General features: G+C 44.4%; 1 protein-coding gene and 1 pseudogene across 1 annotated transcript in view; one reads left to right on the forward strand and one right to left on the reverse strand.

Annotated features, from left to right (window-relative positions):
• The window catches only part of ARFGEF3 (ARFGEF family member 3), a 182,910-nt gene that overhangs the window by 97,317 nt on the left and 58,546 nt on the right, over positions 1–27,047 (forward strand). The window contains exons 11-19 of the mRNA XM_034670783.1: positions 3,532–3,644; positions 4,419–5,329; positions 16,716–16,882; positions 17,949–18,114; positions 21,630–21,737; positions 22,085–22,300; positions 22,446–22,556; positions 24,039–24,189; positions 25,473–25,793. Coding sequence (XP_034526674.1) covers positions 3,532–3,644; positions 4,419–5,329; positions 16,716–16,882; positions 17,949–18,114; positions 21,630–21,737; positions 22,085–22,300; positions 22,446–22,556; positions 24,039–24,189; positions 25,473–25,793 — 2,264 coding nt within the window. The remainder of the gene's footprint in view (positions 1–3,531; positions 3,645–4,418; positions 5,330–16,715; positions 16,883–17,948; positions 18,115–21,629; positions 21,738–22,084; positions 22,301–22,445; positions 22,557–24,038; positions 24,190–25,472; positions 25,794–27,047) is intronic.
• On the reverse strand, positions 729–1,282 carry LOC100474258 (annotated as a pseudogene).

Here is a 27,047-nt window from a genome sequence, read left to right on the forward strand (position 1 = left end):
TAATTGTCTTTCTCTGCTTGACTTATTTCACTTAGCATTATCTCCTCCAGTGCCGTCCATGTTGCAGCAAATGTTGAGAATTCGTTCTTTCTGATAGCTGAGTAATATTCCATTGTATATATGGACCACAGCTTCTTAATCCAGTCATCTGTTGAAGGGCATCTCGGCTCCTTCCATGATTTGGCTATTGTGGACAATGCAGCTATGAACATTGGGGTGCATATGGCCCTTCTCTTTACTACGTCTGTATCTTTGGGGTAAACACCCAGTAGTGCAATGGCTGGGTCATAGGGTAGTTCAATTTTTAACTTTTTAAGGGACCTCCACACTGTTTTCCAGAGTGGCTGTACCAACTTGCATTCCCACCAACAATGTAGGAGGGATCTGTAATATAATTTTAAATCAGGGAGTGTGATGCCTCCTGCTTTGTTCTTCTTTCTCAAGATTGCTCTGGCTATTCCAAAGGTCTTTTGAGGAATCCATACAAATTTCAGGTTTATTTGTGCTATTTCTGCGAAAAATACATTGAAAATTTGATAGTGTTAAATCTATAGATTGCTTTGGGTAGTATGGACATTTTAACATGAGCACAGAGTATCTTTCCACTTATTTGTGTCATTTGTGGTTTTCAGTATTCCAATCTTTCACCTCCTTGATTAAATTTATGCCTAGGCATTTAATTATTTCTTTGAAACGTTAGTTCATGTCTTTTATTCACCCACATATAATTACTTGTCTTCTAGTTTGTTGAAGCAGTAGGTCAGACAACATTTGCTGCAATAACGTCTGTCGAAGTGGCCAGCCATTAAAGCTCCAGCACCACATTCATCTGAAGGGCACTCCTGAAGAAGGAGACTGATTTTGCCATTCTCATCCACCCTGTAATATTTCAGAACAGCCAGTTTAACTGGCCATTTCTCTTATGCTTACTCTTCTCGGGAGTAGCGTAAGACTTATTCTTCCTTCCTTCTTCTCAGCACCACCATGAAGTCTCAACACAGTTTGAAGAGTGGGCTCCTTTTGAACGTGGTAGTCAGACAAAGTACATCCATCTTGCAGTTGCTTGCTGGCCAAGATCAGTCTCTGCTGATCGGGAAGAATTCCTTCCTTATCCTAAATCTTGGCCTTTACATTTCTTATTGTATCCAAGGTTTCAACCACGAGAGGGATAATCTTCCCTATAAGGGTTTTCACGAAAATCTGCATCTTGGCGGTGGTTCCACGGCAGATGGCCGATCAGAAAGTCATTTTATTATTTTTGATGCTTTTGTAGATAGGATTATTTTCTTGATTTCTCTTTCTGATAGTTTGTGTATAGAAATGCAACAGATTCTTGTATGCTGATTTGTATCCTGCAACTTCACTGAATTCAGTCGTTCTAACAGTTTTTTTATAGAGTCTGTAGACTTTTCTATATATAATACCATGCCATCTGCAAATAGTGACAGTTTTACATCTTCCTTTCCAATTTGGATACCTTTTATTTCTGCTCTTGCCTGACTGCTGTAGCTAGGACTGACAGTACTATATTGAATAAAAGCGGCGAGATTGGTATCCTTGTCTTGTTCCTGATCTTAGAGGAAAAGCTTTCAGTTTTTTACCATTGAATATGATGCTCGCTGTGGGTTTGTAATAAGTGGCCTTTATTGGGTTGAGGTGTGTTTCCTCTACACCCACCTTTTGGAGAATTTTTATTATAAATGGATGTGGAATTTTGTCGAAATACTTTTTCTGCATCTATTGAAATGACCTTTCTTTTTTTCCCCCTTCATTTTGTTAATGTTGTGTATCGCTTCAGTAATTTGCGAACATTGAGCCATCTTTGCATCCCTGGAATAAATCCCACTTGTTTATGGTGTATGATCCTTTTAATACATGGTTAAATTTAGTTTGATCACAGTTTGTTGAAGATTTTTGCATCTATATTCATCAGGGATATTGGCCTATAATTTTCTTTACTTGTGGTATCTTTGTCAGGTTTTGGTACCAGCGTAGTGCTAGCCTTTTAAAATGAGTTTGGGAGGGTTCCCTCCTCTTCTATTTTTTGGAAGAGTTTAAGAAGAATTGATATTAATTCTTCTTTGAATGTTTGATAGAATTCACTGGTGAAGCCATCTGGTCCTGGACTTTAGTTAGTTGGGAGGTTTTGGATTACTGATTCAATCTCTTTACTAGTTATTGGGCAGTTCTGATACTCTTGTTCTTCATGATTCAGTCTTCCTAGGTTGAATATATCTAGAAATGTGTTCATTTCTTCTGGGTTGTCCAATCTGTTGGCATATAATTGTTTATAGGATTCTCTTATGATCCTTTTTATTTCTGTGGTATTAGTTGTAACATCTCTTTCATTTCTGATTTTATTTATTTAAATCTTCAGAGTTTTTTTTCTTGGTGAGTCTAGCCAAAGGTGTGTCAATTTTATCTTTCCCAAGAACCAACTCTTAGTTTCATTGGTCTTTTCTATTATTTTTTAGCCCCTGTTTCATTTATTTCTTCTGTAATCTTTCTTATTCACTTCTGCTAACTTTGGGCTTCACTTGTTCTTTTTTTTCTAGTTCCTTAAAGTTTAACGTTCGATTATTTATTTGAGACTTTTCTTATTTTTTGAGGTAGGCATTTATTGCTTTGAACTTTTCTCTTAAAACTGCTTTTGCTGCATCCCATAAATGTTGAAATGTTATACATCCTTTTCTTTCTTTCTTTTTTTTTTTTGTCTCAAGGTATTTTTTCATTTCTCTTTTGATTTCTTTTTTGACCCATTAGTTGTTTGGTAGCATGCTGTTTAATCTCCACATATTTGTGAATTTTCCAGTTTTCTTCCTGTACTTAATTTCTAGTTTCACGCCAATGTGGTTAGAAAAGATGCTTGAAACAAACTGAGGGTTTTAGAGGGGAGGGGGGTGGGGGATGGGCTAGCCCAGTGAAGGGCATTAAGGAGGGCACGTACTGCACGGAGCACTGGGTGTTATATTCAAACAATGAATCATGGAACACTACATCAAAAACTAATGATGTACTGTATGGTGACTAACATAATAAGCAGGAAAGATGCTTGAAATGATTTCGGTTATCTTAAATTTAAAACTTGTTTTGTGCCTTAACATATGATCTATCCTGAAGAATGTTCCATGTATACTTGATCAGTCCAGCTTTTGAAACTAACCAGCTTTGACAGCAAAATGAGACAAAGAGAGTACAGGGAAGTTAAATTATAGGCCATTCTCAGTAAAGAGCATAGATGCAAGTGCTTTATAGTTCTGTGCTATAAAATTTTCTGAAACAATCTCTTAGAAAATTTGATTTGTCTAGGACAGTCCTCAGATGGGGAGCTGAGAACCCAATGTGTACTCAATGACAAGAGGAATACCAAATCAGTTTTATTAAGATGTGTAGTTCCAAGTAGTCGTGTTTTCCTTAGAGTGTATCACTCACTTTCTCGAAAGTACATGCTTACTTGAGCTCAGAATTTTAAAACCTTGTGCTTTTTTATGATATTCACTATACTGTTATTTTTCTGCCTTTTTCTTAAAGCTACTTGGGAGCCCACAGCGTCTCTGTGATTTGGCAGGACCCAGCTCCACTGAACCAGAATCTAGAAAAAGATCAATTTCAAAAAGAAAGTCTCATCTGGATCTTCTTAAACTGTATGCTGCATTCCCCTTTTCCATCTATTATTGCTTGGCGAAGACTGTTTCTCTGAATACATTTGACCTTGTTTTTAAATCCCTGAAATTTTTATGAATCTGCATCATGTGGAATGTTATTGTTTAATAATGTTCCCACAAGCCATATGAGAAATCTTATTTCAATGTATTATGATCATGTACTTTCCATATTTTCATATTGGCTTAAAGTAAACCTAGCGTGCAAAATGAAATGCACACAATTATTCATTGGGGTTATTTTATGAAAAACGTTTTGAATCACAGTACTATAAATATAAGGTCTTTTACATGAGGCCCCCCAAGAAAACTGAATGTTTTCTGATTTGTAATAGTTGTATTCACATGCATCTGTTCTGGAACATGATTGTTTTATAGAGGATGTCCTCATTATCATATAGGCATTGTAACTACTTTCTTTTTGAAAAACGGAACATAATACAAAGTGAGATTATTCAGTGCCTGTCCCCTGTCCTTGTGGAGATTATAAATGCCCATCTGGAATTTTTGTGCATGTCCAAATAAACCAGCCAACCAAGAGAGAATGTGACTCAAGGTAGCCACTTTATCTGGACTTTCCCTCTGCCAGCCTGAACATGTTTGCTTCATGTACTCCTTGGCCCAGACCACTTAATTCCACGCAGATCAGAGGATCTGTTTTGAATACGGTCCTGTTCACCAGGCTAACACATCTTGTTCGTTTTGGAGCATGCTGCCATATTTCTTACACTGTTGTTCTCTCCTTTGGACACTTAGCATCATGGATGGCATGACGGAAGCGTGCATCAAGGGCGGCATCGAAGCATGCTATGCCGCCGTGTCCTGCGTCTGCACCTTGCTCGGGGCCTTGGATGAGCTCAGCCAGGGCAAGGGCTTGAGCGAAGGCCAGGTCCAGCTGCTGCTGCTGCGCCTGGAGGAGCTGAAGGACGGCGCCGAGTGGAGCCGGGACTCCATGGAGATCAACGAGGCCGACTTCCGCTGGCAACGGCGCGTCCTGTCCTCGGAGCACACGTCATGGGAGTTGGGGAACGAGAGGAGCCCCGACATCAGCATCAGCGTGACCACCGACACGGGCCAGACCACGCTGGAGGGCGAGCTGGGCCAGACGACGCCCGAGGAGCACTCGGACCACCCCAAGAGCAGCCTCAAGTCGCCAGCCGTGCCCGAGAGCAAGGAGATCCTGAGTAAGGTGCCGGAGCCTGAAGCCGTCGACCAGCCAGACGTGGTGCAGAGAAGCCACACAGTTGCTTTCCCCGACATCACGAACTTCCTGTCGGTGGACTGCAGGATGAGGTCCTACGGCTCCAGGTACAGCGAGAGCAATTTCAGCGTAGATGACCAAGACCTTTCACGGACCGAATTCGATTCCTGTGATCAGTACTCGATGGCGGCGGAGAAGGACTCAGGGAGGTCGGATGTGTCAGACATCGGGTCGGACAACGGCTCCCTGGCCGACGAAGAGCAGACCCCTCGGGACTGCCTGGGCCACCGGTCCCTGCGGACTGCCGCTCTGTCCCTGAAACTGTTGAAGAACCAGGAGGCCGACCAGCACAGCGCCAGGCTGTTCCTGCAGTCCCTGGAGAGCCTCCTTCCCCGCCTGCTGGCTCTGCCCAGCGTGGAAGAGGTGGACACCGCCCTCCAGAACTTCGCCTCTACCTTCTGCTCAGGTTGGTGAACGGCGTTGGCTACAGTCAGTAAGGGTGTTCAGAGCATTTCGCTGAAATGGGAAATTACCCTCGTGCCTGTAGTTTGAAGTGCTTAAAACAGCTTAATCGGGTTTCTTATATTTGAAGAGGACAGAGGAGTGAAAGACTTATTGGCGGTGTTTGGAATTGTAGGCAGTGGATGGGATGGGATATTGTGAGGTTGATAGATGGACGTGGTGCAGAGTAAAGAATAAGAACTTCCTGCATTCTAGAAACAAAAGGACAATGCCTGACTCTCAGAACATTCAGTTCTTAGTATGCTTCTACCCCGCTGCGGCTAAAACTCACAAAGCAATGCACTTTTGGTGTATCAGTATGTAAACTATTTTAAAGGAGGTCTTGAATCAGATGTGGGCTGTGTAAAGTCCCCTGGACTTCCAGTGTGGGGTATGTCAGCGTCTGCTCGTTGTGGGGGCTTCCTGGTGGCCAGTCCCCAGCCAGCAGCCCACCCAGAGTCGCCTCCTTAGAACAAAAGCTGTTCCTGGCACTCTTACCACTTAGGCATTTACAAGGGTTTTAGGAGTCAGGGTGAGGTCAAAGACAAACACTAGAACGAGAGATTCTTCCAGTGTTCTTATCACTTAGGACATGGTGAGGATTTTAGGAGCTCTGTGCCAGGAAATGGGCAGAGACCAATGATCTCACAGCACTACAGAAAGAAAGCAATAATGGGTGCAAAACATTTATGGCAGGAATAACTGAGTGCCTGACTCCCAGGGAGTCACCTGTGCCTTCCCCTGACGTTCGAGGGTCTCTTGACCACAGACTACTGAGGCGGATAGACTTTGCGGGGCTTGCGCTCACATAGAAAGGACTAACCCTGAGAATGAATACAGAACTGTTAAAAGTCAAGATCACCGTTCGCTTTTCTACCTCTAAGCCTTGAGCGTGTGTTTGCTGTTGCCCTTACCACATCTGTCATAGTTATTTGGGAATGCATCTACCTTCCCCCTCTGTACTCTCAGCCCTGGCGGGCTCCAAATGTCTAACACATATTCTGTCTTCCAACAAAGAACACATCACACATGTTTACAAGAAAAATCCTAGCCCAGTTACTGGAATTTGGTAGAAGCTAAGTGCTGGACTGTTAAGAGGTAGCTTCATAAGTATCTTTAAGAAACTGACCAGATTGTCCTTTGTCAAAAGGACACAAAAAAGACACTTTAATTCAGGTATATTTAAGGAAGGACATTTTTTAATCTGAGAATTATCCAAAGTCGTAAACACCAGCAGAGATAAAGACCTTTCAGTCCTGGACTAATACTCCTGGACTTCTCAACCTATCTAGAGTTTAGAAAGAGACGCATATAATTTCTCAGCTCGCCTACCTGCACTGTGATTCTTTTCAAGACATAAAAATACCTATTTTTAAGGCTACCCAACATTTTTTTCCTCAATGCTTTTCCTTTTGGAATTAAATACAAAAGTAAAGTTGGGATATTTGATTTGTGTGCAGGAACACACACACATGCGTGAAATTCATTCTTCATTGAAATACTAAGATACTGTGTAAATACTCTTCTTAAAAATTCTGTTTCTCCTTAATATCTTTTATGCTATCATCATTAAATTTGTTATTGTTTTATTGAACATGACTAGTATATGCTTTGTGTGTATGTCTCTTCCTCTCTCTCTCTCTCTCACTCTCTCTCTCTCTCTCTCACACACACACACACACACTCAGTGACACTTCATCACTTCAACGTTTATAGAGAAGCTTCACTGTGCTCTGAACTAGGCTCCAGAATGTGGCCCGAAGGATGTTGTAAACTGCTTAAATTTTAGAGGTCAGTAAACTGTTCCATCAGACCCAATATGTTGTGACATTAATTTTTACATGTAGGAATAATCAATACAATGAAAAGAGACTTCAAAATATTTTGGTTGTTTCCAAATATAATTTTTAGTAATTGTCTATAACTGTGTTAGTCATTTGTCTTTTTAGTTCTAGTGACTTCCACAGTATTTTTACCAATTAGAAGCTTTATACATTTCAGACCCATTGCGCTGTGGTCCTGCTACCAATAAGCTCGTTCTCCTCGGTCACAGCTGTGGTTTAATGGATCACATTGACCATTGCTGTGGACCAGCCAAAGCTGCTAGATGCTGGCCGGGGCCCACTTCTGCACTGAGCCAGTGCTCTCTCCCCCTGCAAGCATCACCTCCAAGATGAAAGATTCGTAGAAGAGAAACACCTGTACCCTGCAGGGACAAGAGAGAAGGCAGATGGCCTTTGTTCATCCAAGACAACCTTTAAAAGTTAACAACAGAAAATGAGAAGAGAGAGTCTCCCTGAGTGATAACCCAGATATTTTACTCATTATTTACTTTGTTGTCAAAAGTTTTAAACCTTATTTTGTCCTAAGCTCCCATCGAGCATTTGCCCCGGACTTGTTATCAGGGTCTGTTCTGTTGGCTGAGACCAGACTCACTCAGCGTTTCTCAGGGACCCCCGTCCTCAGACAACTAACATCCGGTTGAAATGAGCCCCCTTAATTCCACACGATTCAAGGGAGCCTTTCCTTTGAAAGCAATGAAAGTTTTTTACGGTGGGGGAGTTTGAAAACATCCAAACAAAATGCATTTTATAAAGATGGGAGTGGACATGAGCTGTGACAGCTGTGGAAATTCCTTCTTCATGCCGCGTAGAACCGAGTGCCATCTGTGTGAAGTGGGACGTCCTCGGGGATGATAAAGCCAGAGCCAGCCTCACACAGCAATGAAGAGAGGGGCACAGGAACTCGCTGGCTTTGGGATCGCTATTCCTTAGATTAGCGGTGTTCAGTTACAATCTTGGGATTCACTCTGACCACATACAAGGCTTATTACAAGCAATGTGATGTCCATAAAGTACCAAATTTCATAAAAGATAGTACAGCAAGGATGAATCTCAGTTATGCGAGAAATACCTATTTCTTTGAATTAGAACAAACCTCACTCCCGACTCCCAGCCAGCCTGGCTGGCCAAACATTTGATGCTAGACCTCAGGTCCCCATTCCAGGGTAAAACCAGGAGCTGGAGCTTACGTGGGATCTGGACAGGGAGGCCTCTCTCCTCTCTCATGGCCAGAGAGCCCCCACTGTCCACAGGCTCCCTGATGGCCTGTGATTTTGCTACGTCTCTGCCAACATGGTCCCTGGACTGCTCTGGCAAGGCTGGGTGCCCCTGGGCACCATCATATGTTCTCCTCTGGGGTCCCACCAATGCCCCCCACACTGCCAGGCAGCGGGAAGCCACAGACCTCCAACCCCAGCCCATTTGGGGGTCTCCCTTCTCTGCCTCGCTGCTTCCTCTCTCCTCTCGTTGCCTTCTGGAAGTGGGCCACGGTGTCTGAAGGGAGCTCTGGGCTTGTGGATACGAAACCAGGAAGGCAAGTATGCTCTTGCCAGCTTCCGTTTTGGCCCTGTGATTTAACCATTCCTGGAGCTGGTAGTACAAATTTCACTCAATATCTTTGTGGGATACAAAGGTAAAATACAAAAGAAAACCTCAAATCAACAAGTTAATATGTTACCCGGCTTCTGTTGTTAGGGTTGGGTTTGTTTGCCTTTGAAGAAAACTCAGGTGTTTAAGATTCAGTTCCTTTCCCCTAAATTGCATCTGAGGTAGGCCGTGCAGCGCTCTGTGATGACGCTCCTGTCTTCCCGCCCTACCATTGTTAACGGGATTTTCTCCCTAAGGTTTCCTCCTTTACCAAGATGGCTGCTGCTGGTGGAGTTGTTCGTTTGCTTTTATAAAGGGAGGAAGAGGAGTACTCCGGAAGCAGGTTTAGGGAATAAGTAGTCTAACAAAATCTTCCTCCAATTCCCTGGCATTTGTGGAATATGAAATTTGGAGAATATAATAATATAAAGACAAAAAACCATAATTATACACCACCCAGAGGTTGCCTCTGGAGTATCTTGGTGTCTTTCCTTGGAGTCATTTTTCAGCATTTATATGCATATGCGAGGATGATAATAAGTAACACGAACATAGCACTTCCTGTGTGCCCTGCATTGATTAAGGGTCTTACCTATATTAATTCATTTAATACTCATAATAACCCCATAGGGTAGGTAGTATTATTATCCTCATAAGTAAGAAAACTGAGGCACAAAGAGGTCAAGTAAGTCAAACAAGGTACACAGCTGTGAAGTGGTGATGCCAGGGTAGAAACCTACATAGTCTGGCCCCAGAGACCTTTTCCTGATACCGCACTGTGCCTGCTGGGAGGGAGGGTGGGTGGATGGAGGAGTGACGAATGGATGCGTGAATCGGAGGCTCTGGTCAAGAACACAGAACACTCTGGAGTTGATTGGCTGTGAGAAGAAAAACAGTCACAGACTGCAGCCCAGCAAATGTGGGACAGTTTTCCGAGTCCTAACAGGTAGACACCCATGGAAGCCTGTCATCTCATTGGCTCCTGAGAGAATATACCAAGGGAGCAGAAACTCAAGCAGAGATTTCTATATTAAAATGTATGTGATAACATACTTCACAGCAGAAATACTAGAAATAACCTAAATGCCCAAAAATAAGGGGAACGTTAAATAAGTTCTACTGTATCCATTTATGACACTATGTAGCTGTTTAAAATTAATGATGTTTCTAAGGAATATTTAATGATACCGTTAATGGTCATAATGTAACTTTAAAAGGATTCAAAATTAACTTCAAATGTTAATACTTACCTCAGGATAATATAATTACAGATTATTTTCACTTTCTTCTTTGTACCTTTTTCCATACCCCTTAACATTTTTTTCTTATGACTTCTAACATCAGAAAATAAAATAGCAATGTTATATAAAAATTAGAACCATAGACTTAATTAAAGAAATACATTACCAAGTAAAATAGTGTAATCTTTTTGTTTTAATTAAAGTTGACACACAGTGTTACAGCAATTTCAGGTGTATAGCATAGTGATTGGACAGATCTGTATGTTATCCTATGCTCACCACAGTGTGGCTACCGTCTGTCACCGTACAACACTATTACAATAGCACTGACTATATTCCCTGTGCTGTACCTTTTATTCCCATGATTTATTCACTCCATCACTGGAAGCCCATTATCTCCCACTCTCCTTTACCCATTTTGCTTATCCCCCACCTGTCCGCTCTGGCCACCATCAGTTTATTGTCTGTATTTACAAATCTGTTTCTGCTTCTTGTTTGTTTATTTGTTTGTTTTGTGTTTTAGATTCCACATGGAAGGAAATCACAGGTGTTTGCTGTTCTCTGACTTATTTCACTTAGCCTAATACCCCCTAGGTCCATCCATGTTGTCGCAAATGGCAGGATCTCATTATTCTAATGGCTGAATAATATTCCATTATGTGTGTATGTAAATATATTTATATCACATCTTCTTTATCCATTCATCTATGGATGGACACTTGAGTTGCTTCCATACTTGGTTGACTATCATAAATAATGCTGCGATAAACATAGAGGTGCGTATTTTTCACCCCTGTCATTTTCTTTGGGTAAACACTCAGTAGTGGAATTACTAGATCATAGGATAATTCTATTTTTTGTATTTTAAGGGGCCTGCATACCGTCTTCCACAGCGGCTGCACCAATTTACAGTCCTACCAACAGTGCATGAGGGTTCCTTTCTCCACATCCTCACCAACACTTGATATTTCTTGTCTTTTTGATGCTAGCCACTCTGACAGGTGTGAGATGGTATCTCACTGTGGTTTTGGTTTGCATTTCCCTGATGACCAGCCATGTGGAGTGTCTTTTCGTGCATCTGTTTGCCATCTGTACGTGTTCTGTGGAAAAAATGTATATTCATATGGTCTTCTGCCCATTTTTTAATCAGATTATTTTTGTTTTTGGTGTCGAGTTGTGTAAGTTCTTCATATATTTTGGATTTCCACCCCTGATTGGATGTATCATTCGCAAGTATCTTCTCCTCTTCAGTAGGTTGCCTTTTTATTTTGTTGGTGGTTTCCTTTGCTGTGTAAAAGCTTTTTATTTTGGTGTAGTCCCAATAGTTTATTTTTGCTTTTGTTTCCCTTACCTGAGGAGACATATCTAGAAAAATGTTGCTGAGACCAATGTCAAAGAAATTACTGCCTCTTTTTCTTCTGGGAGTTTTATGGTTTCATGTCTCCTTAATCCATTTGGAGTTAGTGTAAGAAAGTGATCCAATTTTATTCCGAATGTAGCCGTCTAGTTTTCCCTGCACCATTTACTGAAGAGACTGTCTTTTCCCCATTGTATATTCTTAGAGCCTTCTTTGTTGTATATTAATTGACCATATAAGCATGGATTTATTTCTGGGATCTCTGTTCTGTGCTGTTGATCTGCATGTCTATTTATGTGCCAGTACCATACTGTTTTGGTTATTACAGCTTTGTAGTATATCTTGAAATCTGGGATTGTGATACCTTTCTGAAGATTGCTTTGGCTATTTGGGGTTCTTTTGAGGTTCCGTGAAAATTATAGGATTCTTCTAGTTCTATGAAAGTGCTATTGGTATTTTGATAGAGATTGTGTCAAATCTGTAGATTGCTTTGGTAGCATGGACATTTTATCAATATGAATGCTTCCAATCCATGAGCACAGGGTATCTTTCCATTTATTTGTGTTACCTTCTGTTTCTTTTATCAGTGTTTGCTTTATGGATTTCAGAGTACAGGTCTTTCACCTCCTTGGTTAAGTTTACTGCAGGGTATTTCATTCTTTTGGGGACAATTATAAATGGAATTGTTTTCTTAATTTCTCTTTCTGTGACTTTGTTATTATTAGTATATAGAAATGCAACCAAAAATCATATACTATTATTATGTAGGTTTAGAAAGTCAATAATGCCCAGGATTGCTGAGTGGGTACAACAGTGTTCTTAATACCATTGGTAGGAAGAAAAATTGGTATAAAACTGTTTGGAAGATATTTGGGCCATATCTATCAAACTTTATATATGTCTTTAGTCTGCTTTAAAGAATTTATCCCACAGATACACTTGCATAAGTGCTAAAAGTCATTTCATCATTTCAGCTTTTTGTCATAACTGAGACTACGTAAATGTCTACCAAGAGAGCATTAGTTAAATAAATCACACGCCAACCATGCAGTGGTATATGCATAGTTATTTGAAAAGAATGAGATAGATCTGTAAGTGCTAATATCAAGAGATATCTAAGGGCACCTGGGTGGGTCAGTTAGTCAAGCATTTGACTCTTGATTTGAGCTCAGGTCATGATCTCAGTATCATGAGGTCGAGCCCTGCATCAGGCTCCACACAGAGCATGGAGCCTGCTTAAGATTCTCTTTCCTTCCCCCACCACTCACAAACAGTCTCTCTGAGAAAATAAAATAGAATAAAAAGAGATACCTAACATATATTGCTAAGAAAGCACCAAGTCATAGTACAATGTGTGTAGTGTGATCTCATTTGTGATTATATTTCCACACAATATGTTCAAGGAAGTAAGTCTGCTGGGATGGGTATCATTGGGGCTTGGGAGAAGCAGGGACTAATTACCCTTATTTTTTGTATTTTCCAGTACTGTTAAATGGCATAAGTATTTGATGTTTATTTAAAAAGACAAAGTAAATTATCTAAGACATGGAGGAGATATTTCAAAGTCATTTATGCTAATCTTGTATCCAGTCTTTTGCTGGTAGGCAATCAAGCAAGTGACCCATCCTTCTGTTCCTGACAGTAAAGAACATCTTAATTATAGAGGGAGAAGAATGAACTTTAGTTACAGGGCACTGGAAAAAAGAAGTAGCCAGAATGCATTAAAGGTCAGAGCTCCTACAGTTTGTCACTCTAAATTTATAACAATTCAATGAACCCAATCAGAGGATGAATTTAAAATCGAGTCTCTGTTTGAGAGGGGATGTGATAGAGTACGATCCTTCCACATTAGAAACAAGTACAGCATGGCGTTGTGCAAAAACCTGAAGTTTGGCCCCAAAAGACTTTGCTGATTTCTAGCTATATAACTCTAGGCAAATTACTTTAATATTTCTGAGGCACTTTCCTTACTGGTAAAATAAAGGAAGGCAATCAATATAGACTTTATATGTCAAATGAAATAAAGTATGAGAAGAGGTCAGTTCTAAAAATTAGAAAGCACTTAATAAATTATAGCTATTGTGTTATTTCCATTATTAACATCACCATTGAACTCTGTCTGGTATGGCAAGAAAATGAGTGTCTTCCGTAAGTTGATAGATTATACATCCTTTTGTTTTATTCTCAAATTTGCCAGCTCCTTGTAACATAAGAAATTAGCCTGCCTCGAGAGAGAGAGAGGCCAGTGCCAACAGGCTCCTAACAAGCCTGATGAATCATTTCAGAACTCCGCATACCCACTGGTCCTTCTGGGACATCGTCACCCCTCTGCTAGTGATTTGGGGCTCTGTGTCAGCAGACGTACCAGCGGCCTTCTTCCCTTTCAGCATCTGAGTATGTGCTCGGTTTTCCAAAACATATTCCAAGGTAAAAATGGTAGTTGGCTTTAAAATCTTTAAAGAAATTATTGCTGATGCCTGAGACCAAAGCCATTTGCAAATACTGTTCTCCTGGTTCATAGACTCAAATATTCCTTTCGTCTGTGATCCAGGATAGGTAAATATGCAACAATGCTGAATCCTGCTTTCTATTTACCATAGAAGGAGACCTTTATCCTTTATCTTCTCTGGAGACTAGAACCAACCCCACCAGGACCTTAAGAGTCTGGAGTGTTCCTCTGGACCATCACGGCAGAAACACACTGCCCATGTCCTGTCCAAAGATGTCCTTTTTTCTTTAAAGATTTATTTATTTATTTTAGAGAAAGAGCTTGTGTGCAGGGGGTAGAGGCAAAAGGAGAGGGAGAGAGACAGAATCCTCAAACAGACTCCCCGTTGAGCATGGAGCCCGACACAGGCCCAGTCCTAGGACTCCAAGATCATGACCTGAGCAGAAACCAAGATTCAGCTGCCTAACTGACTGAGCCACCTAGGCGCCTCAAGGATGTCGTTTTTAAATCCCGCTCTCGACCCTCCTTTTACAAATGCACCTCTGCCTATGGTCACAAAGTGCCCTCAGTAATAAATCTCTCGTAACAGCTGCAAAGTTCTTCAAGGAAGGCAGGGGAGATGCCTAACATTTGACTGAGTAAAGTGGTTTTATTGGAATAACATGTATACTTAGCTCCCGCTAAAGAATGTTTATAGAGTTCTCAAATATAGCAGAAGTCTTGAAGATTTTTCAACTTCAAAAGCTTCTTCTGGCCCATATCCTCTTGCTAGCATACTCACTAAGAAATCCACAGGGATATAAGTAACCATTCCCATTACAAATTTGTATTTCCAATGTATTTGACTGTTAGTTTTGAAAACTCGCATTTCATAGAAGAGGTACATTTTTGATCAAAGGATAATTTTAAGCATATGAAGATTGTGTGGACATGTGTCATTTGCATGCATATATTTCAGCGGGCCCGTTTCTAAATCTAGCATCAGAGTGTGTGCAGGACCAAATGGAGCACTGAGGCTGACCTAGGACCAGATGAAGAGAAGCCAACCTGAGACATGTTTGTCCTCCCATGTTCTCTGTGAAAAGTTTAAACAAGGCACTAATTCTCCCTGGCTGAATGAGCCCATCTTCAAAGCCCATCTATGAGATATAGTTGTTTGGGTTTTTTTTCTTTCGGTTAATTTGTATAGAACATGGAGCCCTTCAAAATGAAAACCTTATGAAACATAAAATGATATTTAGAAAAAATGAGAGAAGAACCAATGGCTTTTCCTTTATATGTATTTTTGAAATGCTGTTTCCTAATTTAAGAGATTTATTGAAATAAAATTTATTGAGATGAAATTCACATACCATACAATTCACCCATGTAGAGTGTACAATTCAGTGGTTTTGATATATTACATTAGTATTTGTTTCAATTGGGATAAAAACATATTATAAAACTTTAAAATTGCCATTTTTACCATTTCTACGTGTATGATTCGATGGCACTCCCTAAATCCACAATGTTGTACAACCGTCACCACTACTCTCAGAAGTTTTATTTTAAATCATCCCAAAGAGAAAGCCTTCTCCTCCAGCCCCTGGTAACTTCTCATCTACCTCGTCTCTCTACGTTTGCCTCTTCTTGCCCCTACCGCATCTACGTGGATCATACAACATTTGCCATCTTATGCCTGGCTCATTTTACTTAGCATATTTGCAGGATTCATCCATGGTGTAGCATGGATCTGAACTCCGTGGTATGCGTGTTCCGCGCTCTGTCAATCCGTTCGTCTGTGATGGACACTGCAGTTGTATCCGTGTTTGGCAATTGTGAATAATGCTGCAGTGAAATTGGCATACAAGGATCTGCTCAAATCCTTGCTTTTAATTCTTTGGGGGCATACCGTATACATAAGAGTGTAATTACTGGGTCATATGGGAATTCGGCTTTGCTTTTTGAGTAACGTTACTTTTTTAAAAAGTACGTATTTATGAGTTACAGCACTAAGTGTCTTACATGCGTTCTCACATCTAGTTTGTGTAACAAATGTGTTCATTCACTGTTACTCAGCAAATGTTTGTTTAAGGGTCTTCTATATGCCAGGCACTGTTCTAGGCCCTGGGGATTCTGTAGGGAACACAACTAACACAGTCCCGCCCTCTCATAGATCTCACATGACAGTAGATAATAGTAGTGACAGTAGGCAATAAAGAGGTGTCAATACAATGCTGGGTAGAATAAAAGACATCGAGGCAATGAAAACAGTGCAAGGTGAGTGGAGCAATGTCGCAGGGGTGGTGGTAGTGGTAGACGGAGTTGAAAGGGAAGACCTCTGTAAAGCTGATGCTTGAGCAGAAACCTGAAAGAAGGGAGCACCGCCTGCAGAGCTCTTGAGAGATCCTTCTGGGGAGTGGCAAGAACACATGGCAAGGTCCTGAGGCAGAACCAGGCTGGGTGGGCTCTGAGCAGCAGCACAGGTCCAGGTGGCTGTGGGGAGTGAGGAGGAAAGAGGAGGGGAGTCAAGGTTTTCTCATATTGTGATGGGAAGTCGTTGGAGACTTTCAGCAGGAGAGGGACACAGTTGATTATTCTGCCTATTTATAGGTGAAGAAGCTGAGACGTGGGGGTCTGAGTGATTTTACCAAAGTAGCTGGGGAGTAGCTCAACCAGATTTACCCAGGTAGATTCACTCCGGAGCGCACGCTCCTCCCCCGCAGGCTGGTGGAGGAATGGGACCCTCACGATGCTCCTTGCCGGCTGGAGCTGCTGTACGGGGGTGGCTACAAGATGCGTGTTCCTGTCCCCAGGATCGGGTCCAGGCTCTCCATAAGCCAGCCTTCTGGACACCTTGTTTGCACCCCCAAAGGTGTCTTGCCTGTCTCCCGTAGGCATGATGCACTCCCCCGGATTCGATGGCAGCGGCAGCCTCAGCTTGCAGATGCTGATGAACGCGGACAGCCTGTACACGGCCGCGCACTGCGCTCTGCTGCTCAACCTGAAGCTGTCCCACGGCGACTACTACCGGAAGCGGCCCACCCTGGCGCCGGGCATGATGGTGAGCGGTCTCCGTCGGACCCTCCAAGGACAGGTGGCTGGAGAGCCGGGCGCCAGTGTCCTGGGAGGGATGCACAGTGGGTTCTGTCCCTCACTAACGTGGAATGGGGCAGTGTCTGCGGGGCCGTGGAGGGCGGAAGGGGATGTGGGGCCATTGGCATAGTGCGATGGGCCACACAGCTACCCACCTTGCTCTGGGAGGGAAGGACCCATGTGCCTGGAAGTGGCTGCCCGCCAATGGCCTAATGTTGTCCCCCAGCGGCATTGTTAAACACACGTGTGTGAGCCACATTCCACAGCAGGTGATCAGAATGTTCAAACAACAGACGCGCAGGGAATGGTCCCCTTGACTGAAAATCAAGGCGTGCTGTTACAAGCTCTCTTCATTGTCTTCCAGAATGTACTCCGATCTACTCATAACCCACAGCCAAGCTTGCTAGTTAGTGGTCAGTAAGAGCACCTCGTGTAAGCTGTGGAACGAGAAAGACGGTGATTGTGCTGTGCTTGGCTGCCGTGCCAGACCGAGTGGCTCCCGCTCTGGCCCACTACCAGCTTGTGAGCCCCAGTCCACGGAGCTTCACGAAGGGCCCCAGCAGTCACTTGTTTGCTTGATAAATTATAAATTCCCAAGGGTAACTGGTGGCTTCGTGGGTATAAATCAAGTAGCTCTTGAGCCACGTGGGCTTTTTCAGGGATGCGCCTTCCATCTCTGCTGCCCTTGGGGCAGCGAGAGGGAGCTGCTCTGTTCATATTTCTGCCCCGTTTCTAATGCCGCCCCACACGCACACATCAATGAGGGAAGATATGAGATGCAGTGTTCCTAATCCTTCTACAGGCTTTCTTAAGAAGATATCATAAGTAAACTTCATAAAGTTTAGGACTTTCCCATCTTGGTTCCCTCTTCCCTTAACTACCAACACCCCCCACCCAGCACCCCCAATCCAAAAGGTTTCATTTTCCTACAAGCCTTGACTGAGGTAGGAGACCTGTGAAGAGAAGAGGCAGCAGAACGTGTTTGTTTGCAGGGGACCCTATCTGGTCACCTTCTCGTGTGCTCCTCTCTGTAGAAAGAGTTCATGAAGCAGGTCCAGACCAGCGGGGGGCTGATGGTGTTCTCCCAGACCTGGATCGAGGAGCTCTACCATCAGGTGCTCGACAGAAACATGCTCGGAGAAGCTGGCTACTGGGGAAGCCCAGAGGATAACAGCCTGCCCCTCATCACCATGCTGACTGGTCAGTGGCTTCTCACACGGCTCCGTGGCCCTCGGCGGGGAGGGAGGGCGGACACTGCAAAGCCCCTTTCGGAGAAGCCAGCCTTGAAACAACACCCGCAGAGCCACCCTGCCAACTGGTAGCGGTTCCAGGGAAACGTCATGAATTCGCCTCATAGGAATGTTCTATTTTTCACGTGGGACCCTCGAGGGCTCACTGTGTGCCATTAGATAAGGGCAACTTAGCACGTGTGTCTGTCAGGGGAAAGCTACGGGCCTCTCCTAGGGATATGAAGTACTTTGTGGGCAGAAAGCCCGGAATTATTCCTGGAAACTCTCACATGCTAATAGATAACCTGATATCATTTAGCACTCCTGAACTTGCCAGAAATGTAAAATGCTTGATTTTAATCTTGGCTTCCTTCCCATCTCCTATCCACCTCAGAGGTCCTCTCTTCCCTTCCTGGCTATACAAGAATTTAAAAATAATGCCAAGAGGTTGCCCATCATCTTTGTCTTCAGTGTCCAGAGTTTTTAAAATCCTGTTTATTAGAAATTTTACATGAGAGCATAGAGAGCTCTATAGGGTGTGGTCATAAAGCAGGGGGTTTTGGGGGGTTTGATGCGTTTTGTTGTTGTGTGTGTGGTTTTTTTTGTTTTGTTTTGTTTTTGTGAATGCAGTCCTTCGTGGCTTCTCATGGCTTAACTACAGTGTCAGGTAAAGACCAGGGAGTGCTCAAGACCTCGGCCATGTGTAGGCTTCGTATATTAGCTCTAGGCTCGTCTTGTGTGTGATCTGAGGTCCCAGACTGGCTTCTGATCCGAGTTATCGTCTCATGGCCCCGGCTGACAGAATAGGTAGGGCACAGCCCTATGCCGGATACCTCCCCTGTCCTCTCTATCATGTCACGTGTCCGCACCCAGCTCAGCGCGGCTCCCCACCAGGCAGGGCACATGGGCAGAAGCACCATGGGGCTGGGGCAGGACAGTCCAGGGAGGAGGCGGAATCTGTTGTCCAAAGGCAATGTTATGTTACCTACGGCCGCTATTGGGGGGCTCTTACAAAGGCTCAGAGTAGACTACTGACAGGCAGAATGCAACAATGAGGAATTTGGGCTGAGGTGCTCTTTAGGAATCAGGCAGGGAGTCGAGACACATATTGAGGTCTGTCCGCAGCAGACAGAGCCTTGGTCATTGGCTGGCATTTGGAGTCTTGGTTCTAGAACTAGGATGCAACTGGGAGAAGCCAGGCTTAGGTCCCTAACTCTCAGGATCACTGGACAGGTGACCCATTTGTATTTGATTAATCATGATAACTTTTCCATCCATTTGGAATACAGGACTCCATAAATGTGTGAGACATTTATTCAGGTATCCAGTAAGTTGTGCGTGGTTTCCATCTTTCCCTGTAAAATCCCTCCAATAGGCATTGAAGGCACTGCCCAGAGCTTAAAGTGCCTTAGAATTTGGGTGAAGATCCTAAACATGCCAGCTTTAATTTTCAGATACCATAGTTTCTGCCAGGATGAATCTCCGTGAATCTCTTACCTGAACCTTAACAAAGGGAGTCATTTGGCAGTTGTAAAAATGAACAAGTACCAGGCCATTCACCGTGGCCACGTGCATCATGCACTCCTGCCCGTCCGCCGCCTCTTTATCAGGGAACCGTAAGCTCAGCGCTGCATCCGTGGGAGAGTGCTCTAGACAGAAGACAATAGAAAAACATAGACTTTTTCATACAAATTCTACAAAATAAAATTCCGTGATTCTCTGTAGCAGGCTCCAGGTATGAAATGGCAAATGAATTTGAGCAGCGGTTAACCTGGAGCCTGGAAGCTTCTGTCTGAACTTTTGTGCAAGGAAAAGCAATAGCAGCAATCTTACCATCAACATTGTACAAACTGGCCATTCCTGATGTCCTGTAGACGTGTTCTATAGAACCGTGGAGTTTTAGTGCTTAGATAAACTTCACATTCCTTGAATTCAGCAGTCCATTACCTAGCATATAGGAAACGTTATAACTTTCAGAAATGGCAATTCCTGGTGAATGTCCTAAGACCATTTGACTGTAAGTCAAATTAACATCAGTGAAACTGGCCTGTTCCCACTTTAGTAGCCATTCAAATTTCTCCCTGCTTTTGTTCCTCAGTTTTATTGTGACGTAATTGACATATAACATTATATTAGTCCAGGCTGTATGACATGATGATTTGATTATATATAATAATTATTATATATATGATTATATATAATATATATAACATATATATCATTGCAAAATGATCACCATGATAAGTTTAATGTCAATCACCTTACATAGTTACAGTTTTCTTTTCTCGTGATGAGAACTTTTAAGATCTGTCTTTGCAACTTTCGAAGAGCTGTGTTGCCAGAAGTCTCTAGGCTTCTTGGACTTACTGTAAGAATCAAGGCTATAATGAAATCATTTTCAAACACCATGCAGAGAAGTCTCATCCTATTGGTGAGGGTCAAGTTCTAAAATCAAGGAATAAACTTCGGCTACCCTCTTTTCCCATCCCCTCCCTGGGTTGTATTCAGCTAAGGTAGCTGCATTCACACACATATGCTCCAATTCCGTGGTCACTTCTCGAGTGGCTCCCTCCCTTCCACTGAGACATTCGAGGCCCAGAGGATGCAGTACAGCCCGTGGCTACCGGGCTACTTAATTCAGAGCTAAGGCTTCTCAATCCTAGGCCAGCCTCTTCTTGCTAATATAGTAAGAAGTGGCTCATTGAGCTAATTCAAGAGATGAGAGTTTGTTTTAACAAATATTCAAAGGAAGGAGAGTTAAGATTCCTGTAGTGAGCTGGATAGAGTATGTGATGTCATGGAAAGAGGCCCAGATGAGAATCAGAAGACATGAAGCCTAAGTCTGATTCCTTCCTTTACCAGCCCCATGGCCTTGGGCAGCTTACCTACCTTGAATATGTATTTCTCTGTCAGTGAGATGGGAAAAATAATACCTACCCTGCTTACCTGCTTAGAGTTGTCAGGAAGATCTAAATGTGAAAACACTTTGTAAATTGTAAGGTATTATTATCAAGTGATTGTTGTACTTTGGAATCAGATTATGTGATCATCTGACCAGAGATACTATTCTTCTTCTTTTCTTCTCCTCTTCATTCTTAAGAGGAAATTCTGAAAGAGAAATCCAGGTTGGGGCAACCTGCACATATAAAATTTGGGAATAATGCCACTGTTCTGGATAAAAGGAGTATTCAGACATCAAAATATTCTAAATCAATAGATTTTCTAACAACAGACATAGCAGAGTTTTATCTTCCTTTTTTAAAATAAAAAATATACAATGGTCTAACAGTAGACTCTTCTAGCAATGGAAAAAATGTACTATAAGAATAAAACAAAAATTTTAACATTCTGATTAAAAATTATTGCCTTCTTGCTACATAAAAGATCCAGTGGATGTCTGTTTGGGAAAAAATGAATATTGTGGTGGCCATTTGTTTTGGGTTGGAGTGTTGTAATCAGGGAAAACCTTGTCTTTTTCCTTGACAGACATTGATGGCTTAGAGAGCAGTGCGATTGGGGGCCAGCTGATGGCCTCAGCTTCTACCGAGTCTCCTTTCACCCAGGGCAGGAGAATTGATGACTCCACAGTGGCAGGTAATGACTTGGGTCTTGAGTTTATGAATTTACATACATCACATATGTTACCAGCAATTAAATCATTACGTGGCAGCTTTCTGTGGTGACATAAATGAATTAACATCTTGTCCCATCAGAAAAAGAGTGCCTGATGGAAGTTACTTCGCAACATCCAGCTGATGATGCAACATTCATTATTTATAAACACAAAGAAAAATGCAATCCAATACCCATTAAATTATATTTCCGGCAGTAGAATTGCTTACAACTCAGTATTGCTATTTGGATGGTCAGAAGATCCCATGCCATTCTCTGCCGGGGTGTTTCTGCCGTCGGAAAGTGATGCATGCCCTTTCATGTTCTAGGTGTCGCCTTTGCTCGCTATATTCTGGTGGGCTGCTGGAAGAACTTGATCGATACTTTATCAACCCCGCTGACTGGCCGAATGGCGGGAAGCTCCAAAGGGTTGGCCTTCATTCTGGGAGCCGAAGGCATCAAAGAGCAGAATCAAAAGGAACGCGACGCCATCTGCATGAGCCTTGATGGGCTGCGGAAAGCAGCACGGCTGAGCTGTGCTCTAGGTACCAGAGGGAGTAACGTCCCCTGACCTGTGGCCCGGGGGGAGTCCCTGAGGAGCACTCTGGGAATGGCCCTAGTGGGAAACAAGGCTTCTGGAAGGGCCCTGCTTGGTAAATAGTGAGGGGTGATTGTTTGTCGTCTCTAAAGGAGTTGCGGCTAACTGCGCCTCAGCCCTTGCCCAGATGGCAGCTGCCTCCTGTGTCCAGGAAGAAAAAGAGGAAAAGGAAGTCCAAGAACCCAGTGATGCCATAGCACAAGGTAACAGCTGAAGGGCCAGAATCGACCTGGTGCCTTGTGTGCGGTCTGTAGATACCTGTCCCTCTTCCCTGTGTCATGCACAGCGTACGTTTGCCGCTGATCACAAAATCCCAGGCCGGGTCACAGTCTGGATCACAGGCGTGGCTCTCTTTTACACGGCTGACCCTGCAGAGTGCCTCCAGTAGAGACAAGAGACACCCTGGCCCCCAGTGACTAGGAAGGTGCTCTTGGCTGCTAACAGAAGTCCTGCAGGACACCAGAGGCCCACCTGGCTGGGCCGTTCATTCTGTCATCATCTGGCCACTTGCTTTGGCACATCACAGAGTACCCATCTGAAGGCCCCTCAGGTTATAGTGAGAAAAGGCAGAATAGCCAGTTTTCTGAAGAGGGACATTAAATGGAGGAAATCCCTGAGAGAAGCTTCAGAAAAACTTTGTTCTTGTAACAGAAAAACCTGAGCTTTGGGAACTCTGGAAAGAGTTGGTTTTTAACTTATGAAAATCGGTTAGCCAATGAAGTGGATGATTATCTAGTATATATATTTACTATACACAACCATGAATTACATAAAAATCCCTACATTTAAAGTTCTTAAAAATTATAAAACCAGAATTGATGTTCAAATTATATACAAATAAAATATAGAAATCAGTATCACATCCATGAGACAAATGATGCTTTGCTAAAACTCAGTTTGCCTCTTACAACAGGAGTATGGTTTGGCTTCCTCTGAAGTGAGCGTGCTGTGTTTCTAGGTTCTGGACCATCATTCACATATCCCACCAGAGCTGTCTTCCATGACTTGAAACCTTTATTCATGGAGGATGTTGCCATTTGGCCTTGCCTTGGCATTTTGCATAATTGACATATTAAGTTACCCTCTGCATCCTTTCTCATTAGTCACCTACAATTTAAAAAGTATTATTTGAAGATTACGAATATAAACATAAACTCGGGGAGTGGAACAATCTGATGATTTTCAGTTAGAAAGCAGTCATTGTGTGCTCAGAGCATACACACATGTGTTAGGTGATCATCATCACGAACATATGACATGAAATAAACCTCAGAGAACTCGCAGATTGCCAGGAATTCTGTCTTATCAGTGTGAGCACACGGGTGGGGGAAGGGCTCGGGCACAAACGGCTTTAGCGGAGGTCGGCACGAGAAGCCCATCCTCACTGCTGTAACTGACTTAGAACCCACAGGTGGGTCTGGAAGAACCCCACTCACCAGCCGAGGATCCACCCAGCTTGTGCAGCTGCTGAGCTGGGCTCCCCAGCGTCCATGGGGCCTGCGGGCTGGGCAGCTTGCACGCTGAACCCCAGTACCAGCTACTGAGGAGCTTGTGCCTGTGACATTGACTGACATCTGCTGTTTCCCTTTTGCTCTTGCAGGGCAGCCCATTCTCTCCTTTTCATCCTTTCTCCCTTTCTGGCTCCTTCTGGGACCATTGCACTAACGAATGTCTCTCTGGCACAGTGAAACTGAAAGTGGAGCAGAAACTGGAGCAGATCGGGAAGCTGCAGGGCGTCTGGCTGCACACCGCCCACGTCTTGTGCATGGATGCCATCCTCAGCGTAGGCCTGGAGATGGGAAGCCACAACCCAGACTGCTGGCCACACGTGTTCAGGTGCGTGACAAGAGCCCCCAACCCCAATCAGTTATTACTGAGTTCACAGCACCTGTAAGACAGAGCAGTGATAGCTCCACAGTCCTCGCACGACTAAGACAAAAAGCATGTCTTCCAGGCATTGGCTTTGGGCAGACCCGGGACAGTGAAGCAGTGTCACGGTGCAGGCACGGGGCAGGGGCCGGGCTGTTTCTTCGCCGCTGCCTCCACGCACGCCCGACGCCTCGCACCACCGAGCTCAATTCTAGCTGAGCAGCCATGGCGCTGTCAGGGGCAGGGCCTGGGCACCCAGCTCTCGCCCCGAGCACCAGCCAGATCTGGGTTCGCTTTGATGCCCCCAAAGCAAATACAGCTGCAAGTGTCTGTTGGGTTTCAAAGAGAGAAGCATGCTGATCGTTCAGGGATTGAAAACCCTGTCTTGGGAGGAACATGTGAAGGAGCCAGTATGAATCAGCCTGGAGCAAAATGGATTTTAGCGTGGAGACTGGTGTCCTGCTGCTCTTCTTTGCTCTCACAGGCAAAACAGGCGAAAGAAAATGACTTAAATTGCATCAGAGCATTTTAGAGGGAATCAAAACCTTGCCTGATTATAGAACACAAGGGCGGATTATCCAGGATGGTCTTTATCAGTAACCGGACTTCTTCTGAGATACTTGGCCTCTTATGAGCCATCTTAGTCCCAGGGTCCGTTGGGCACAAACAGTGTGGAAGCTGGCAGTTAAACCCTACACTGTGACACTCCTCCGTGTTTGCTGTCGTTAAGGCACCCAGCACTAGTTATAGGGGCTGTGGAGGCCAGTCAGGACGTGGCTGGGCAGAGCCTCGAGAGGGCCCACTGAGGCCGGGGGGCCTGGCAGCCACACGCACACTCACGCTGGGATCCCAAAGAAGGACTTCCTGAGTCCTCATCAGAGCACCAGAGAGAGGGGTTGAGGGCCCCTTGGGAAAACTCTCTCAGGCAGCCAAAGTCCAAATAAGCAGTAAGCTGGACAGGATGGAACTGGATGAACAGGGCTTTTGTTACCCACCTTTCTCCCAGCATGGGGGAAGACAAGCTGAGGAATCCTTACGCCACCTCCAAGTCATCTAGTCCAACTCAAAATAATAATAATATGGATAGTGAGGGAGAGAGGGGGTGGTGGCTCTGACAAGAAAAGAAAGGAATTTGCCCGGGGGGGGGGCGGATTGCAAAGCTGGCTGGGGTTCCTTTCTCTTACTGTGGGTTGTACAGAGCTGGCCTGCTGAGGCTGCAAGGCCTAACACTCGTCTGTGCCTCTGTCTAGGGTCTGTGAATACGTGGGCACACTGGAGCACACCCATTTCAGCGACGGCACCTCTCAGCCCCCTCTGACCATCAGTCAGCCCCAGAAGGCGTCAGGGGGCTCTGGACTCCTTGGGGACCCTGAGCGTGAGGGCTCAGCCCCAGAGCAGAGTCTAGAGCCGGACAGCTCCCTGAGCGCGGCCCCTGTCATCCAGCCCCTCTCCATCCAAGAACTGGTCAGGGAAGGCAGCCGCGGCCGGGCCTCCGACTTCCGCGGGGGCAGCCTCATGACCGGGAGCAGCGCCGCCAAGGCCGTGCTCACGCTGTCCACCCAGGCCGACAGGTAGGAGCGCGCCATGGTCCCCACGCCTTGGAGGACTGCTTCCCACAGAGCACCAGCAGACAATGCCACATCCATGCCCCTCGTCTCAAATCACTCCCAGGACAACTAGATTTGTGGGCCAGTCACTTAAGCCTTTTTTCGTTTTTTTCAAACATACCTCTGTTCCCATGATGCCCCACTTAGAACGAACTGCTGTCTGTTCACTAAGACCGGAGGCTCTGGAGGCAGGCTCCCTGGGGCTAGCGCTCTGCCCTTACCCTGTGACCTTGGGCAGGGTCCCCTCCCTGGGCCCTGGTTGCCTCGCGTCAAATAAGGTCAGAAAGTCAGCCTCTCACGGAGTGGCCATGAGGTTAAAGTAATTACTACACTCAAAGCACTTAGGACAGAGCTTGATAAATCTTAAAAATCCATTATTTTTTAAAAGACTTTATTCATTTATTTGACAGAGAAAGCACAAGCAGGGGAAACAGCAGGCAGAGGCAGAGGGAGAAGCAGACTCCCCGTGGGGTAGGGAGCCCGACTCAGGGCTCGATCCCAGTATCCCTGAAGGCAGACACTTGACCAACTGAGCCACCCAGGCGCCCCAAAAAATCCATTATTTTTGGGGGCGCCTGGGTGGCACAGCGGTTAAGCGTCTGCCTTCGGCTCAGGGCGTGATCCCNCCCTCGTCTCAAATCACTCCCAGGACAACTAGATTTGTGGGCCAGTCACTTAAGCCTTTTTTCGTTTTTTTCAAACATACCTCTGTTCCCATGATGCCCCACTTAGAACGAACTGCTGTCTGTTCACTAAGACCGGAGGCTCTGGAGGCAGGCTCCCTGGGGCTAGCGCTCTGCCCTTACCCTGTGACCTTGGGCAGGGTCCCCTCCCTGGGCCCTGGTTGCCTCGCGTCAAATAAGGTCAGAAAGTCAGCCTCTCACGGAGTGGCCATGAGGTTAAAGTAATTACTACACTCAAAGCACTTAGGACAGAGCTTGATAAATCTTAAAAATACATTATTTTTTAAAAGACTTTATTCATTTATTTGACAGAGAAAGCACAAGCAGGGGGAACAGCAGGCAGAGGCAGAGGGAGAAGCAGACTCCCCGTGGGGTAGGGAGCCCGACTCAGGGCTCGATCCCAGTATCCCTGAAGGCAGACACTTGACCAACTGAGCCACCCAGGCGCCCCCAAAAATCCATTATTTTGGGGGGCGCCTGGGTGGCACAGCGGTTAAGCGTCTGCCTTCGGCTCAGGGCGTGATCCTGCTGTTCT

Source organism: Ailuropoda melanoleuca, chromosome 10 (genome assembly GCF_002007445.2).
Source record: "Ailuropoda melanoleuca isolate Jingjing chromosome 10, ASM200744v2, whole genome shotgun sequence".
NCBI classification, from domain to species: Eukaryota; Metazoa; Chordata; class Mammalia; order Carnivora; family Ursidae; genus Ailuropoda; species Ailuropoda melanoleuca.